Source organism: Haemorhous mexicanus, chromosome 34 (assembly GCF_027477595.1).
Source record: "Haemorhous mexicanus isolate bHaeMex1 chromosome 34, bHaeMex1.pri, whole genome shotgun sequence".
Classification (NCBI taxonomy): Eukaryota; Metazoa; Chordata; class Aves; order Passeriformes; family Fringillidae; genus Haemorhous; species Haemorhous mexicanus.
In genome coordinates, this window is record NC_082374.1 from 1735706 (window position 1) to 1753471 (window position 17766).

Here is a 17766-nt window from a genome sequence, read left to right on the forward strand (position 1 = left end):
TTCTCTCCCATTTTTATCCCTTTCCCTCCCTTTTTAACCCTCTTTTCCCCAAGTTTTCACCCATTTTTCCACCCAAATCTCCCATTTTTTCACTGAAATCCCCCATTTTTCCCCCAAATCCCCCACTTTTAACCCCCAACCCCCCTTTTTCCCTCCCCAGGGAACGTCCCCGAGGAGCTGCGGGACCCTTTCTACACCGACCAGTACGCGCAGGAGCACCTGAAGCCGCCGGTCGAGCGCCTCCTGCTGGCCGCCGACATCTACTGCAGGGCCTGGAGCCACGCCCTGGCCACGCCCCCCGGGGCCACGCCCCGCCCCGAGCCCCCTCCCCAGGATTTGGGGGCGCTGCTGGCGCTGCTGGCGGGGAGGGGGATCCCCCCCACCCTGCAGGGGGTCCCGGTGCGAGCCCAGGACCTGCAGCAGAGACCCATCCGGATGGTACTGGGAGAACTGGGAGGGACTGGGAGGGGTTTGGGGGGGGTTGGGGGGGTACTGGGAGAACTGGGAGGGACTGGGAGGGGTTTGGGGGGGACTGGGGGGGGACTGGGGGTGGAGTGGGGGGGAGTGGGAGGGACTGGGATCAAACTGGGAGGGACTGGGAGGGACTGGGATCAAACTGGGAGGGGTTTGGGGGGGACTGGGATCAAACTGGGAGGGACTGGGAGGGACTGGGATCAAACTGGGAGGGGTTTGGGGGGGACTGGGATCAAACTGGGAGGGACTGGGAGGGGTTTGGGGGGGGTTGGGGGGGGTACTGGGAGGGACTGGGATGGGTTTGGGGGGACTGGGGGGGACTAGGAGGGACTGGGATGGACTGGGAAGGAGCTGGGATGGACTGGGAGGGGTTTGGGGGGGTACTGGGATGGGTTTGGGGGGATACTGGGAGAACTGGGAGGGACTGGGAGGGAGTGGGATCAAACTGGGAGGGACTGGGAGGGGTTTGGGGGTGTACTGGGAGCACTGGGAGGGACTGGGATGGAGTGGGAAGGGATTGGGAGGGACTGGGATGGACTGGGGGGGACTGGGATCAAACTGGGAGGGACTGGGAGGGGAGTGGGGGGGACTGGGATCAAACTGGGAGGGGTTTGGGGGGGATTTGGGGGGATACTGGTGTTACTGGGAGGAGTTTGGGAGGGACTGGGAGGAACTGGGATCAAACTGGGAGGGACGGGGAGGGAGTGGGGGGGTACTGGTGTTACTGGGAGGGACTGGGAAGGTATTGGGGGGAACTGGGAGGGGTTTGGGGGGGTACTGGGAGCACTGGGATGTCACTGGGAGGGTTACTGGGAGCACTGGGAGCTTACTGGGAGGTCACTGGGAGGGTTACTGGGAGGTCACTGGGAGCACTGGGAGCCGCCGGTGCCTCCCCCTCATTAATCTCATTAAGGCTCAGCCGCGTTAATTGGCTTTAATTAATTGGCTTTGATTGGCTGAGCCCAATCCCATTAACCCTCCCCGCCCGCTTGGCCACGCCCCCTTTTCTACCGGCCACACCCCCTCCCTGGGACCACGCCCCCTCCTGCTTGGCCACGCCCACCCCGCGGGGTCCTGGAAGGGCAGGGGAGGCACCGGGAGCCCCAAAATGCCCCAAAATCTCCCCAAAATGCCCCAAAATCTCCCCAAAATGCCCCAAATCTCTCTAAAATCCTCCAAATCTTCCCAAAATCCCCCAAAATCCCCCAAAATGCTCCCAAAAATCCCTCAAAATCTCCCCAAAATGCCCCCAAATCCCCCCCAAAACCCCCAAATTTTCTCCCCAAAACCCCAAATTTTTCCCAAAATCCCCAAATTTTTCCCCCAAGTTTTTCTCCCCAAACCCCAAAATTTTTCCCAAAATTTTCCCTCAAAACCCCCCCAAAAAACCCCCAAATTTCCCCCCTAAAACCCCAAATTTTCTCCCCTAGGACCCCAAATTTTTCCCAAAACCCCAAATTTTTCCCAAAATCCCCAGACTTTCCCCCAAGTTTTTCTTCCCCAAACCTCAAAATTTTCCCCAAAATTTTCCCTAAAATTTGCCCTCAAAACCCCCAAAAAAACACCAAATTTCCCCCCCAAAACCCCAAATTTCCCCCCAAATCCCCAAATTTTTCCCCCAAAATCCTCAAAATTTCCTCCAAATTTTCCCCCAAATTTTCTCCCCAAACCCCAAAATTTTCCCCAAAATTTGCTCTCAAAACCCCCCCCAAAAAAACCCCAAATTTTTTCTCCAAAACCTCCAAATTTCCCCCCAAAACCACTAAATTTCCCCTCAAATCCCCAAATTTTTCCCCCAAGACCCCAAAAATCCCCAAATATTTCCCCCAGGACCCCAAAAATCCCCAAATTTTCCCCCAAATCCCCCAAATTTCCCCACCCCCAGGGCGCCCACCTGGCTCTGATCGATTCCCTCATGGCCGCCTTCGTCACCGAGGCCACCCGAAATTTGGGGACCCCCCCGGGAGCCCCCCCGGGACCCCAAGCCTGGGAACCCAAAATTTTGGCTTGGTTGGAGACGGTGAGTTGGAATTTTGGGGGGTTTTGGGGGTTTTTTTGGGGTAAAAAAGGGTAAAAAAATGGAATTTTTGGGGTTTCAGGTGAACCGGAAGCTGCAGGAGAGCAGCGAGAAGGAGGGGGGGGGGACGGCCCCGAATTTGGGGGTCCCCGAGAGCTCCACGGCCGCCCCGGGGTGCAGCCACAAGGTAAAAAAAAATCTTCAAAAAGTCCCCAAAAGTCACAAAAAAAATCACCCCAAAAATCGCAAAAAATCCCCCCAAAAAATCGAGCAAAAATCGCAAAAAATCCTCCAAAAATTCACAAAAATTCCCCAAAAAATCGTAAAAGAAATACTCAAAAAATCACAAAAAATCCTCCACGAAAAAATCCAGCAAAAAGTCACATAAAATCCCCCCAAAATTCACAAAAAAATTCTTAAAAATTAAAAAAAAAATCCACAAAAAAAATCACAAAAAAATCCCCCAAAATTTGCAAAAAATTTTCTTAAAAATTAAAAAAAAAAATCCACAAAAAATCCCCCCAAAAATCGCAAAAAATTCACAAAAAATGACAAAAAAATTATTTAACAATATCCAAAAAAAAAAATCTACAAAAAATCCTACAAAAATACCCAAAAATCCTCAAAAAAAATCCCCAAAAAATCCCAAAAAATCCCCCAAAAAATCCAAAAAAATCACCAAAAAAATCCTAAAAAATCACCAAAAAAATCCACAAAAAAAAATCACAAAAAAATCCCCCAAAATTTGCAAAAAAATTTCTTAAAAATTAAAAAAAAATCCACAAAAAATCCCCCCAAAAATCGCAAAAAATTCACAAAAAGTGACAAAAAAATTATTCACAAGTATCTAAAAAAATCCACAAAAAATCCTAAAAATTCACCAAAAAATCCCCAAAAAATCCTCAAGAAATCCTTCAAAAATTCCAAGAAAAATGCTGAAAAAATCCCAAAAAAATCCTCCAAAAATCCTCAAAAAAACCCTTCAACAATTCCAAGAAAAATGCTGAAAAATCCCCCCAAAATCTCATTTCACCCCCCCAAAAAATTCCCATTTCCCCTCCTCCTTTTCTCTCTCTCTGCTGGGTGTGGGGGCTCTCCGGGTGCCGCTTGGGGACCCCTCCCCCTCTCTGAGACCCCTCCCCCTCTCTGAGACCCCTCCCCCTCTCTGGGACCCCTCCCCCTCTCTGAGACCCCTCCCCCTCTCTGAGACCCCTCCCCCTCTCTGAGACCCCTCCCCCTCTCTGGGACCCCTCCCCCTCTCTGGGACCCCTCCTCATCTTGGGGACCCCTCCTCATCTTGGGGACCCCTCCCCCTCTCTGAGACCCCTCCCCTTCTCTGAGACCCCTCCCCTTCTCTGGGACCCCCTCCCCTTCTCTGAGACCCCTCCCCCTCTCTGGGACCCCTCCCCCTCTCTGGGACCCCTCCCCCTTTCTGGGCCCCTCCCCCTTTGCTGACCCCTCCCCCTCTCTGGGCCCCTCCCCCTCTCTTGGCCCCTCCCCCTCTCAGGACCCCTCCCCCTCTTGGTGCCCCCTCCCCCTCTTGGTGCCCCTCCCCCTCTGGGTCCCCCCCTTTGCTGACTCCTCCCCTCTCAGGACCCCTCCCCCTCTCTGAGACCCCTCCTCCTCTTCGGGACCCCTCCCCTTTTCTGGGACCCTTCCCCCTCTTGGGGACCCCTCCCCCTCTCTTGGCCCCTCCCCCTCTCTGGGCCCCTCCCCCTGTCTGACCCCGCCTCTTTTCTCAGTGTCCCACCCGCTGGTACTGGAAGTTGGTGCCCGTAAGTGGGGGCTCAGCTCTGGCCCAAAATTCCCTTTTTTTACCCCAAAATTTCCACCCAGACCCTCCCAAATCTTCGGGGGACGGAAAAGACCCCGAGGGTTTGGGAGGGATGGGAGCCTGAGGTGGGAATTGGGAGGGTGAGTGATGCTGAGGGGAAAAAGGGGATTAAAAATGGGGAAAATTGGGGAAAAAATTGGAAAAAAATTGGGAAAAAATTGGAAAAATATTCCAGAAAAATTGGGAAAAAAATTCCAAAAAAATTCCAAAAAAATTCCGAAAAAATTGGAATAAATAGAAAAAAATTGGGGAAAATATTCCAAAAGAAAAGGGGGAAATAGGAAAAAAAATTGGGAAAATATTAAAAAAAAAATTGGAAAATAATTCAAAAGCATTTAAAAAATGGGGAAAATATTGGAAAAAAATACAGGAAAAAATTGGAAATAAATGGGAAAAAATTGGGAAAAAAGAAAAAAAATTGGGAAAAAAATTGGAAATAAATGGGAAAAAAAATTGAAAAAATTGGAAAAAAATGGAAAAATATTACAAAGAAATTTGAAAAAAAAATTTTTAAAAAAGGAAAAATATTGGAAAAAATAGAGAAAAAAATTGTAATAAAATGGGTAAAATTCTGAAAAAAAAATTGGAAAAATATTCCAAAGAAATTGGAAAAAAAAAATTTAAAAATTGGAAAAATATTGGAAAAAAATAAAGAAAAAAAATTGGAAAACAATTGGAAAAAAATAGAGAAAAAAAAAGAAAATAATCGGAAAAAAAATTGAAAACGAGAGAAAAACAATTGGAAAAAATAAATCAGAAAAAAAATTGGAAAAAATAGAAAAAAATTGAGAAAAATATTCCCAAAAAATGGGAAAAAAATTTAAAATAATTGGAAAAATATTGGAAAAAATACAGAAAAAAAATAGAAATAAATGGGGAAAAAATTAGAAAAAAGAGAAAAAAAATTGGAAAAAATATTCCAAAAATTGGAAAAAATAGAAAAAAATTGGGATAAAATAGAAAAAAATTTGGGGAAAGATGAAAAATTTGGGAAAAATATGAAAAAAAACTTTGAAAAAAAAATCTTAAAAAAAAAATTGGGGAAAAAGCCCAAAATTGGGAAGAAATGAAATTTTTAAATTTTTTTTTTAAATCTCAAAAAAGTCACGAAAAAATTCCCAAAAATTTCCCAAAATTTGGGGGTTCCTGGGACCCCCCAGCATCCTCCCCTCCCCCCCCTCCCCTCCCCCCCCTTTCTGTGTCTTGCGTCGAATGGAGCTGCATGGAGGGGGGCGGGGCATGCAAATGAGCAACACGTTATGTAAATGAGTGGGTGGGGCATGAATTGTGGGCGGGGCTTGGGACCGCCTCACGTTTGGGCGCCATTTTGAGGAATTTTTTTGTTCGATTTTTTTTCTTTTTTTTGGGCTTTTTTCTCTTATTTTTTCCCCTTTTTAAAAATTGTTGGGGTCCCTTTTCATTTTTCCCCTTTTTTAATCCTTTTTTCCCCCTTTTTTTCCCTTTTTCTCCCCTATTTTTGTATTTTCTCCAATATTATTCCAATTTTCCCCAATTGTCCTCAATTTTCCCCACACTTTCCGTGCTCCCAATTTTTTGTGGCCCTTTCACCAATTTTAGGATCTTCTTTCCTTTTTTCCCCCTTTAAATCTCTTTTTCCCCATTTTAAAAATATTTTTTTCCCATTTTTTCCCTTTTCCCCCCAAAATTTCCCAATTTTCCCTAAATTTTTGCTGCCCCTCATTTTTAGAGGCCCCCTCACCAATTTTAGGGTCCTTTTTTCTTTTATTTCCTCTTTAAATCTATTTTTTATCTTTTTTTTTCCTAATTTTTTATATTTTTCTCCAGTTTTTCCCCTTTTTTTCTCAATTTTTCCTCATTTTCCCCCAATTTTCCCCAATTTTTCCTTACCCCCCATTTTTTGGGGTGCTCTTTCCATTTTTTGAGGTCTTTTTTCCTTTTCCCCTCTTTAAATCTATTTTTTCCCCATTTTAAAATATTTTTTCCCCATTTTCCCTCCATTTTCCCTCCATATTTTTCCCCAAAATTTCCCATTTTTTCCCCAAAATTTCCCTTTTTTTCCCCCAGATTTTCCTTACCCTCCATTTTTTGGGGCGCTCTTTCCATTTTTTGAGGTCTTTTTTCCTCCTTTTTAAATTGCTTTTTCTCCCTTTTGTTTCCTAATTTTTCCCATTTTTCTCCAGTTTTTCCCCATTTTTCCCACTTTTCCCCCATTTTTTTCCCCAAAATTTCCTTTTTTTCTCCCAAATTTTTCTTACCCCCCATTTTTTGGGGTGCTCTTTCCATTTTTTGACGTCTTTTTTCCTTTTTCCCTTTTTAAATATTCCCCCCCCCCCCCTTTAAAAATATTTCTTCCCCATTTTCCCTCATTTCTCCTCCATTTTTTTCCCAATTTTCCCCATTTTTTCCCCCAAATTTCCAACTTTTTCCCAAATTTTCCCTACCCCCCATTTTTTGGGGCGCTCTTTCCATTTTTTGGGGTCCCGTTTTCATTTTTGGGCTCCCTGGGGGAGTTTCGGGGCCCCCCCTGACTCTGTTTTTCCCACAGCACGCCATCGCTTTCTGTTTGAAGGAATCGGGGAATAAACCTCCGGTGGTAAGGACCCCCCCCAAAAATCCCAAATTTGGGGAGGGGGCACCCCCAAACCTCTCCCCAAAATCCAGGACCCCCCCCAAAAAAAAATTTTCACCCCAAAAACCCCAATTTTGAGGCATTTTTGTGGCATTTTTAATGGTATCTAAGGGTAGGACCCCCCCCCAGAATTGTGTGCCCCCCCCCAAAAAAAATTTGGGTTCCCTCCAAAAAAATTTGGGGTCCCTCCCAAAAAAAATTTGGGGTCCCCTCCCCTGCATGTTCCTCTTTTGGGGGTTGGGAGGAATTTTGGGAGATTTGGGATTCCTGGGTGGTTTTTGGGGTCACCCTGATATTTTTTTAAGGGAATTCCTCCATTTTGGGAGGGTTTGGGGTCCCCCACGTCTGGAATTTTGGGGGGTCCCCAACCCTTCCCCAAACTGGGGAGATTTTGGGGACCCCTCTCTTTGTAATTTTTGAGGTGTTTCCCCCATTTTGGGCCCCTTTCTTTAATATTTTTGGGGTGATTTTGGGGCAATTTTAGGGTCCCCAACCTAGGGGCTTTGCGGACTCTTCCATTTCTTCTTTGGGGGGGGGGGGACCCTTTTCTCTGGGCGGGGATTTGGGACTAATATGGGGGGGGTCCTGCCACTTTTAGGGTGGTTTTGGGGGTTTTGGGGTCCCCTTTTTTATTTTTGGGGGAGCCCTTCCACTTTGGGGGGGGGTTTGAAGAGGTTTTGGGGTTTTGAGGACCCTCTTGACTCCCCTCTCCCAATTTTTCCCGCCAAGATTCGGTACCGGAAGGACAAAGGAGCTCCTCCGGCGCCCCCCCCATTCCCACCTGTGAGGGGTCTGCAGGATTTAGCCAGCGGGGGGGTCCTGGCGGCCGCCATCCACTTCTACTGCCCCCAATCCCTGCGCCTCGAAGGTAAGGAGGGATTTTGGGGGGAATTTTAGGGGATTTTGGGGTTTTTTGGGGGTTTTTTTGGGGTCCCGTGAAGGGCGGGGGGGCCCTGACGCAAGGATCCGCTAGGGGGCGCTGTGGTGCGGCTGGACCGGACCAATCTGAGGGGGGACATGGGGGGGTTCCATAGGGAAATCAGGGGGTTCCATGGGGAGGGTCTCAATGGGGGGACATGGGAGGGGGTTTTGAAGGTTTTTTTTAGGAGAATTGTGTGTCCGTGGTGGGGTTTTGAAGGGCTTTTGGGGTGGGTTTTGAGGTGTGATCCTCCCCCTATTCTGGAATTTTCCAGTGATCTGGATCAGCCCAACCTGAGGGCACCATGGGGGCATCCCTTGGTGAAAATGGGGTCCCATGGGACAGTTTTGATAGGAAAATACGGGGTGGGGTCTTTGGGGGTGTTGTTGGTCCATGGTGGGGGGTCTGAAGGGTTTTTGGGGTCTGTTTTGGGGTGTGACCCCCCCCCCCCCCCCATTCTGGAATTTTCCACTGATCCGCACTGGCCTGAGGGCGCCATGGAGGGTCCCATGGGGAATATGGGGTCCCATGTGGATGGTCCCAACAGAGAAAGACAGGGAGGTCTTTGGGGGGTTGTGGGTCTATGGTGGGGGGTCTGAAGGGTTTTTGGGGTCTGTTTTGGGGTGTGACCCCCTCCTCATTGTGGAATTTTCCAGCAATCCGGAATGGCCCAACTGAGGGCGCCATGGGGGGGGTTCCCATGGGGAAAATGGGGTCCCATGGGGACGGTCCCAATAGGGGAACACAAGGGGGTCTTTGGGGGGTTGTGGGTCCATGCGGGCGGGTCCGAGAGGTTTTTGGGGTCTTTTATGGCGTGTGACCCCCACGTTCTGGAATTTTCCAGTGATCTGCACCAGTCCAACATGAGGGCGCCATGGGGGGTTGGGGGAATCAACTGAGGGTGTCCTGAGTTGAAAACAGGAGGAAAACTTGGGGTCCTAATGAGGAGGGGGGGGTCCCAATGGAGGGTACAGGGAAGTCCCATAGAGGAGGGGGTCCGGGAGGGTTTTTGGGGTCGGTTTTGGGGTGCGACCCCCCCCTTTTTTTCCTCTGGAATTTTCCAGAAATCCGCCTCGGGGCGCCGCTGGCGCTCCCGGACCGGCTGCACAATCTGGGGCTCGTGCGCGACTTCGGAGCGCGACACCTGCGCACGCGCTGCCCCCTGGCCGTGGAGGACCTGCTCTACATGGCGCCGGCCCTCAAGGTAAAAACTGGGTTAAACTGGGTTAAACTGGGTTGAACTGGGTTAAACTGGGTGGGGAGTGGGGTAAACTGGGAGGGACTGGGGAAAACTGGGAGGGAATGGGGGCAGTGAGGGCAACTGGGGCAATGGGGCAACATGGCGGCCACCCTGAGGAGGAGACCAGGAGAAACTGGGAGAAACTGGGGTAAACTGGGGTAAACTGGGTGGGGAGTGAGTGAAACTGGGAGGGACTGGGGAAAACTGGGAGGGAATGGGGGCAGTGAGGGCAACTGGGGCAATGGGGCAACATGGTGGCCACCCTGAGGGGGAGACCAGGAGAAACTGGGAGAAACTGGGGTAAACTGGGAGGGACTGGGGGAAACTGGGAGGGACTGGGGAAAACTGGGAGGGAATGGGGGCAGTGAGGGCAACTGGGGCAATGGGGCAACATGGTGGCTGCCCTGAGGGGGAAACTGGGAAGAAAGTGGGTTAAGCTGGGTTAAACTGGGTTAAACTGGGAGGGACTAGGGGAAACTGGGATAAACTGGGCAAACTGGTGGGAACTGGGATAAACTGGGCAAACTGGCGGAAACTGGGAGAATTTCGGTGAACTGGGAGGGAACGGAGGCAGTGAGGGCAATGGGGCAAAATGGCGGCCAGTCCTGAGGGGGGGAAATTGGGATAAACTGGGAGAAACGGGGTTAAACTGGGGAAAACTGGGACAAGCTGTGAGAAACTGGGTTAAACTGGGATAAACTGGAGAAACTGGTTAAACTGGGTGAACAGGGAGGGACTGGGAGCAGTGGGAGGGACTGGGAGCAGTGAGGGCAATGGAGGAACATGGCGGCCAATCCTGAGGGGGAAACTGGGATAAACTGGGGGAAGCTGGGAGAAAATGAGGAGAAACCGGGAGAAACTGGGAGGGACCGGGGCAAACTGGGATAAACTGGGCAAACTGGGAGAAATGTGGTGAACTGGGAGGGAATGGAAGCAATGAGGGCAATGGGACAAAATGGCGGCCAGTCCTGAGGGGGAAACTGGGAGAAACTGGAGAAAACTGGGATAAACTGGGCAGAAACTGGGAGGGACTGGGGGAAACTGGGATAAACTGGGCAAACTGGGAGAAACTGGGAGAAATTTGGTGAACTGGGAGAGAATGGAGGCAATAAGGGCAATGGGGCAAAATGGCAGCCAGTCGTGAGGGGGAAACTGGATAAATGGGGATAAACTGGGGAGAAACTGGGAGGGACTGGGTATAAAACTGGGATAAAGTGGGGGAAACTGGGAGAAACTGGGCAAAATTGGGAGAAATTTGGTGAACTGGGAGGGAACGGAGGCAATGAGGGCAATGGGACAAAATGGCGGCCAGTCCTGAGGGGGAAACTGGGAGAAACTTGGTTAAACTGGGATAAACTGGGTGAAACTGGGAATAAACTGAGACAGGCTGTGAGAAAGTGGGGTGAACTGGGGGAAACTGGGATAAACTGGGAGAAATTTGGTGAACTGGGAGGGAACGGAGGCAATGAGGGCAATGGGACAAAATGGCGGCCGCCCTGAGGGGGGGGAATTGGGATGAACTGGAGGGAACTGGGAGGGACTGGGGGGTACTGGGAGGGTACTGGTCCATACTGGGAGCCCCCCTGACCCCCCCCTGTGCCCCCAGTTGAACGTGGGGGCCTTCCTGGCCGAGCTGTTCCTGTGCTTCGAGGTGCTGAGACCCCCCTTTGTCACCCCCCGGCAGCTGGGGGGGGGCTCAGGTATGAGGGGACCCCAAATTTGGGGGGGGGTCAGGTTGGGGGGACCCCAAATTTGGGGGGGCAGAACCCAGATTTGGAGGGGAATCAAACCCCAAAAATGGGGAGGGGTCCCAAAAATTGGGAGCCTAAAATTGAAGGGGAGGGACTGAAAAGACCCCAAATTTGGGGAGGGGGAGGGGTCAGGTGTGGGGAGACCCCAAATTTAGGAGGGGTCAGGTAGGGGGACCCCAAAATTTGGGAGGGTCAGGAGGGGGAGACCCCAGATTTAGGGGAGAGGGGTCAAATCCCAAAAATGGGGAGGGGTCCCCAAAATTTGGAGCCTAAAAGTGAGGGGGAGGGACTGAAGGGACCCCAAATTTGGGGGGGGTCAAACCCCAAAAATGGGGAGGGGTCTCAAAGTTTGGGGGGGTCCTAAAATGGGGGGAGGGGAAGGGACCCCAAATTTTGGGGTGATCCCAAATTGGGGAGGGGTCCCCAAAGGGTTTTTTAGGGTGGGGTGAGGGGTCCTGACACCCCAAATTTTGGGGGGGGGGGGTCCTTCCAATATTTCCCCTCCCCCCCAGAATCTCCAGCTGCTGGTGATGCCCCGAACCCCAAAAGCAGGTGAGGAATTTGGGGGGATTTTGGGGTTTTTGGGGATTTTTGAGGGAAGGATTTTGGGAGGATTTTAGGGGGATTTTGGGGTTCTTTGAGGGAAGAATTTTGGGGGTTTTTGAGGGGATTTTAGGGTATTTTAGGGGGATTTTGGGTTCTTTGAGGGAAGAATTTTGGGGGAATTTTAGGGGGATTTTGGGTTTTTTTGAGAGAGGGATTTGGGGGCTTTTTGAAGGAAGGATTTTGGGGAAATTTTAGGGGGATTTTGGGGTTTTTTGAAGGAAGGATTTTGGGGGAATTTTAGGGGGATTTTGGGGTTCTTTGAGGGAAGAATTGTGGGTTTTTTTGAGGGGGTTTTGGGGTATTTTAGGGGAATTTTGAGGTTCTTTGAGGGAGGAATTTTGGGGTTTTTTGAGGGGATTTTGGGGGAATTTTAGGGGGATTTTGGGGTTTTTTGAGGGAGGTATTTTGGGTTTTTTTGAGGGGATTTTAGGGTATTTTAGGGGGATTTTGGGGTTCTTTGAGGGAAGAATTTTGGGGGAATTTTAGGGGGATTTTGGGGTTTTTTGAGAGAGGGATTTTGGGGTTTTTTGAGGGGATTTTGGGGTATTTTAGGGGATTTTGGGGTTCTTTGAGGGAGGAATTTTGGGGGGATTTTGGGGGATTTGGGGGTTTTTTGAAGGAAGAATTTTGGGGGAATTTTAGGGGAATTTTGGGGTTCTTTGAGGGAGGAATTTGGGGATTTTGGGGTATTTTAGGGGGATTTTGGGGTTTTTTGAAGGGCAAATTTGGGGTATTTTGGGGGGAAATTGGAGTTTTTGAGGGAGGGATTTTGGGGTTTCTTCGGGGGAATTTAGGGGTTTTTTGAGGGGGATTTTGGGAGGAAATTTTGGGTTTCTTTGGGTGAATTTTTGGGGTTTTTGGGCATCACTGACCCCCCCATGACCCCCCCACAGCTCCCCTGGCTTCAACTTCCGACACCCCCCTGTTGGCAGGGGGGGGGCAACCCCCAGGTAAGACCCCCCCCCAAATCTGGGGGGGACCCAAAAATTTGGGGAGGGGTCTCAGAGGGGGATTTGGGATTGGGGAGGGATTTTGGGGGGTCCTGGGGGAGATTTTGGGGGTTTTGGGGCATCCTGGGGGAGCTCATTGGGATTTTTGGGGGGGGGTCTCTGAGCTGGTGGGGTCTGGGGGGACCTAAAAATTTGGGGAGGGGTCTCAGAAGGGGATTTGGGATTGGGGGGGGTCTGGGGAGGGATTTTGGGCGATCCTGGGGGTAAAATTTGGGGGTTTTGGGGAATTTGGGATTTTTGGGGCATCCTGGGGGAGCTCATTGGGATTTTGGGGGGGGTCTCTGAGCTGGGGGGGTCTGGGGGAACCCTAAAAATTTGGGGAGGGGTCTCAGAAGGGGAATTTGGGATTGGGGGGGGTCCTGGGAAGGATTTTGGATGGTCCTGGGGGTAAAATTTGGGGGTTTTGGGGGAATTTGGGGTTTTTGGGGCATCCTGGGGGAGCTCATTGGGATTTTTGGGGGAGTCTCTGAGCTGGGGGGGGGTCTGGGGTGACCCTAAAAATTTGGGGAGGGGTCTCAGAAGGGGATTTGGGATTGGGGAGGGATTTTGGGGGGTCCTGGGGGAGATTTTGGGGTTTTTGGGGCATCCTGGGGGAGCTCATTGGGATTTTTGGGGGGGGGTCTCTGAGCTTGGGGGGTCTGAGGGGACCCAAAAATTTGGGGAGGGGTCCCAGAGGGGGATTTGGGATTGGGGAGGGATTTTGGGGGGTCCTGGGGAGATTTTGGGGGTTTTGGGGCATCCTAGGGGAGCTCATTGGATTTTTGGGGGGGTCTCTGAGCTGGGGGGGGTCTGGGGGGACTCCAAAAATTTGGGGAGGGGTCTCAGAAGGGGGGGTTTGGGGTTGGGGGGGGTCCTGGGAAGGATTTTGGGTGGTCCTGGGGGTAAAATTTGGGGGTTTTGGGGGAATTGGGGTTTTTGGGGTATCCTGGGGGAGCTCATTGGGATTTTTGGGGGGGGGGTCTCTGAGCTGGGGGGGGTCATTGGGGTCTGGGGGTGACCCCATTTTTCTCCTCCCCTCCCCCCTCCCCACAAAGGGCTCCTGCCCCACTCCCCCCTCCCTCCCCCACGGCGACGCCTTCGGGAAGGGCTGGAGCAAGAGACCCCTCAGGTGAGGGGGGATTTGGGGGGTCCTGGGGGATTTGGGGGGGGTCCTGAGGGATTTGGGGGGGTCCTAGGAGGGTTTGGGGGGGTCCTGAGGGATTTGGGGGGGTCCTGGGAGGGTTTGGGGGGGTCCTGAGGGATTTTGGGGGGTCCTGGGGGATTTGGGGGGGGGTCCTGAGGGATTTGAGGGGTCCTGGGGGATTTGGGGGGGGTCCTGAGGGGATTTGGGGGGGTCCTGGGGGATTTGGGAGGGGGTCCCAGCTGGATTTGAGGGGGTTTTTGAAGGGTTTGGGGGGTCCCAGGTGGGTTTGGGGGGGTCCCAGGTGGGTTTGGGGGGTTCTGGGGGATTTGGGCGGGGGATCCCAAGTGGTTTTGGGGGGGGTCCTGAGGGATTTGGGGGAGATTTGGGAGGGTCCTGAGGGATTTGGGGGGTCCTGAGGGATTTGGGGGTCTTTGAGGGGTTCTAGGTGAGTTTTGGGGGCTCCTGAGGGATTTGGAGGGGATTTGGGGGGGTCCTGGGGGATTTGGGAGGGGGGTCCCAGCTGGATTTGAGGGGGTTTTTGAAGGATTTGGGGGGGTCCCAGGTGGGTTTGGGGAGTCCTCAGGGATTTGGTTGGGGGTCCTGAGGGATTTGGGGTGAGTCCAAGGTGGGTTTGGGGGGATCCTGAGGGATTTGGGGGGGATTTGGGGGGGTCCCAAGTGGGTTTGGGGGGGGTCCTGAGGGATTTGGGGGAGAGTTGGGAGGGTCCTGAGGATTTTGGGGGTCCTGGGGGATTTGGGGGGGGTCCTGAGGGATTTGGGGGTCTTTGGGGGGGTCCCAGGGGCGTTTGGGGTGTCCTGAGGGATTTGGAGGGGATTTGGGGGGGTCCTGGGGGATTTGGGAGGGGGTCCCAGGTGGATTTGAGGGGGTTTTTGAAGGATTTGGGGGGGTCCCAGGTGGGTTTAGGGGGTCCTGGGGGATTTGGTGGGGGTCCCAGGTGGGTTTGGGGGATCCTGAGGGATTTGGGGGAGATTTGGGAGGGTCCTGAGGGATTTGGGGGTGTCCTAGGGGGGTTTGGGGGGGATTTGGGAGGATTGGGGGTGAATTTGGGGGGTCTTGAGGGATTTGGGGGGGGTCCCAAGGGGATTTGGGAGGTCCTGAGGGATTTGGGGGGGGTCCCAAGGGGATTTGGGGGGTCCTGAGGGATTTGGGGGAGATTTGGGGGTGGTCCGGGGGGATTTGGGGGGTCCTGGGGGATTTGGGGGGGGTCCTGAGGGATTTGGGGGGTCCTGAGGGATTTGGGGGGGGTCCCAAGGGGATTTGGGGGGGTCCTGAGGGATTTGGGGGGGGGTCCCAAGGGGATTTGGGGGGTCCTGAGGGATTTGGGGGGGGGTCCCAAGGGGATTTGGGGGGTCCTGAGGGATTTGGGGGGGTCCTGAGGGATTTTGGGGGGACCCCAGGGGAATTTGGGGAAGGGTCCTGAGGTGTTTTGGGGCTGGGGGGCAGATTTGGAGCCCTCTGAGTAAATTTGGGGTGATTTGAGTCAGATTTGGGGTGAATTGGGGTGACTGGGGTCAATTTTGGGGTGATTTGAGTCAGATTTGGGGTGACTGGGGTCAGTTTTGGGGTGATTTGAGGGAATTTGAATCAGATTTGGGGTGATTTGAATCAGATTTGGGGTGATTTGGGTCAGTTTTGGGGTGATTTGGGTCAGTTTTGGGGTGATTTGAGGGAATTTGGATCAGATTTGGGGTGATTTGAATCAGATTTGGGATGATTTGGGTCAGTTTTGGGGTGATTTGAGGGAATTTGGATCAGATTTGGGGTGATTTGGATCAGATTTGGGGTGATTTGAATCAGATTTGGGGTGATTTGAATCAGATTTGGGATGATTTGGGTCAGTTTTGGGGTGATTTGGGTCAGTTTTGGGGTGATTTGAGGGAATTTGGATCAGATTTGGGGTGATTTGGATCAGATTTGGGGTGATTTGAATCAGATTTGGGTCAGATTTGGGGTGATTTGAGGGAATTTGGATCAGATTTGGGGTGATTTGGGGCAGATTTGGATCAGATTTGGGGTGACTGGGGTCAGATTTGGGGTGATTTGGGTCAGATTTGGGGTGATTTGGGGTGACTGGGGTCAGTTTTGGGGTGATTTGGGGTGACTGGGGTCAGTTTTGGGGTGACTTTGGTCCAATTTGGGTTGATTTGAGTCCGATTTGGGTCAAATTTGGGCGATTCGAGTCAAATTTAGCTCAGATTTGGGCCGATTGATCTCCAATTTGAGGTGATTTTGCCCCACATTTTAACCCAGCAACTTTGGGGACACCTCGGTGACACTTTTGGGGTGTCCCCCTCCCCTTTTTCTGTCCCCTCCCAGCCACCCCTTGTCCCAAGCCGTGTCCTTCAGCATCCCCTTCGGCCTCGACAGCGACGTCGACATCGTCATGGGCAACCCCGTGGGGGTCCCCGCCGGGACCCTCGCCCGCTCCGCCAGCTCCGACAGCCTCGCCCCCCCCCGCCGCCCCCCCAGGGCCACCCCTGCCACCCCCCCCGGGTGTCCCCAACGGTGTCCCCGAGCCCCCCGAGCCCCCCAGCATCGAGGAGGCGCTGCAGATCATCCACAGCTCCGAGCGCCTCCTCCCCGATGGAGCCCCCGATGCTTTTTTCCTTCATTCCCCAGATCCTCCCCCTCCTCAAAATCCTCTTGGGACCCCTCAAAATCCTCCCGGGACCCCTCAAAATCCTCCCCAAAATCCTCCCGGGACCCCCCAAAATCCTCCCCAAAATCCACCCCGTCCCATGACCAGTTTTGCCGAACGTAAAAGAAACTGGAAGAAGCCACCAGTGCCGCCCCTTCCAATCCTCCTGGGGGTCTCGGCGTCAATTTGGGGGGGGTCTCCACCACTCCCGGGGGTCCCCCAGAATCGGGCGGGGGTCTCAGCGCTGAGATGTCGCAATTGGGAGCTCGTTTGGAGGAGAAACGCCGAGCCATCGAAGCTCAAAAAAAACGAATCGAGGCCATTTTCGCCAAGCACCGCCAGCGCCTGGGGCAAAACGCTTTACAACGCCTCCGCCAAGATGAGGAGGGGGCTTCTCCCGCCCCTCCCGAGGAGGAATTGAGTCTGGGGGCTCCTCAAAAACCACCTCAAGCCCCTCCCGGGCAATACGAAGCTGCCGTGGCCAGGCTGAGCGCGGCGCTGAGCTCGCTGCAGTTGGACATGCAACGTTTGACGCAGCAACAGGAGCGGCTCCTGCTGGAGCAGAGACCCCACGGAGCCCCCCAAGCTTGGGTGATCCCCCTCCCCAAATCCTCCAAGACCCCCTCGGCACCCCCAAAAAACACCCCGGGCTCGCCAGCGCCCACCGGAGCCCGGAGGAGGAGGAGGAGGAGGACGAAGGAGGAAGCAACAACAACAATGCGGGAAATTCGACACCAGCACCGGCGGCAGGAGGAGGAGGAGGAGGAGGAGGAACCGCTGCTTCTGTCGCGATATCAACGGGAGGAATCGCGACCGGAGGGGCTCGCAAGCCCCCTCCCCGCAGCCCGAGGAGACCCCGGCCCGCGGAGCTGCGGCTGCCGCCCCTGACGCGGGTGCTGACCCCTCCCCACGACGTGGACACGCTGCCTCACCTGCGGCGCTTCTCGCCCAGCCAGGTGCCCGTGCAGACCCGCAGCTCGCTGCGCTTCGCCGACGGCCAGGAGCAGCAGGGGGAGCAGGAGGAGGTGAGATTTGGGTCAGATTCGAGGAAATTTGGGTCAGATTTGGGGAAGTTTGGGTCAGATTTGGGGAAGTTTGGGTCAGATTTGGGTCAGTTTGGGGTCAGATCCAGACCCGCAGCTCGCTGCGCTTCGCCGACGGCCAGGAGCAGCAGGAGGAGCAGGAGGAGGTGAGAGTTGGGAAATTTGGGTCAGTTTGGGGAGATTTGGGGGCAGATTCGAGGAATTTGGGTCAGATTTGGGGAAATTTGGGTCAGATTTGGGGAGATTTGGGGAAATTTGGGTCAGATTCGAGGAAATTTGGGGAGATTTGGGTCAGATTTGGGTCAGATTCAGACCCGCAGCTCGCTGCGCTTCGCCGACGGCCAGGAGCAGCAGGAGGAGCAGGAGGAGGAGGTGAGATTTGGGTCAGATTCGAGGAAATTTGGGTCAGTTTGGGGAGATTTGGGTCAGATTCGACGAAATTTGGGGAAGTTTGGGTCAGATTTGGGGTCAGATCCAGA

General features: G+C 52.7%; 1 protein-coding gene across 1 annotated transcript in view; it reads left to right on the forward strand.

Moving 5' to 3' along the window:
- The window catches only part of LOC132340886 (calmodulin-regulated spectrin-associated protein 3-like), a 32364-nt gene that overhangs the window by 12542 nt on the left and 2056 nt on the right, over positions 1-17766 (forward strand). The window contains 17 exon segments of the mRNA XM_059872053.1: positions 161-438; positions 2360-2494; positions 2574-2678; positions 4234-4266; positions 6853-6900; positions 7666-7804; positions 8920-9059; positions 10702-10795; positions 11359-11398; positions 11721-11724; positions 12346-12402; positions 13497-13570; positions 15923-16097; positions 16099-16444; positions 16447-16913; positions 16946-17269; positions 17600-17659. Of these exon segments, the coding sequence (XP_059728036.1) occupies positions 161-438; positions 2360-2494; positions 2574-2678; positions 4234-4266; positions 6853-6900; positions 7666-7804; positions 8920-9059; positions 10702-10795; positions 11359-11398; positions 11721-11724; positions 12346-12402; positions 13497-13570; positions 15923-16097; positions 16099-16444; positions 16447-16913; positions 16946-17269; positions 17600-17659 (2519 nt within the window).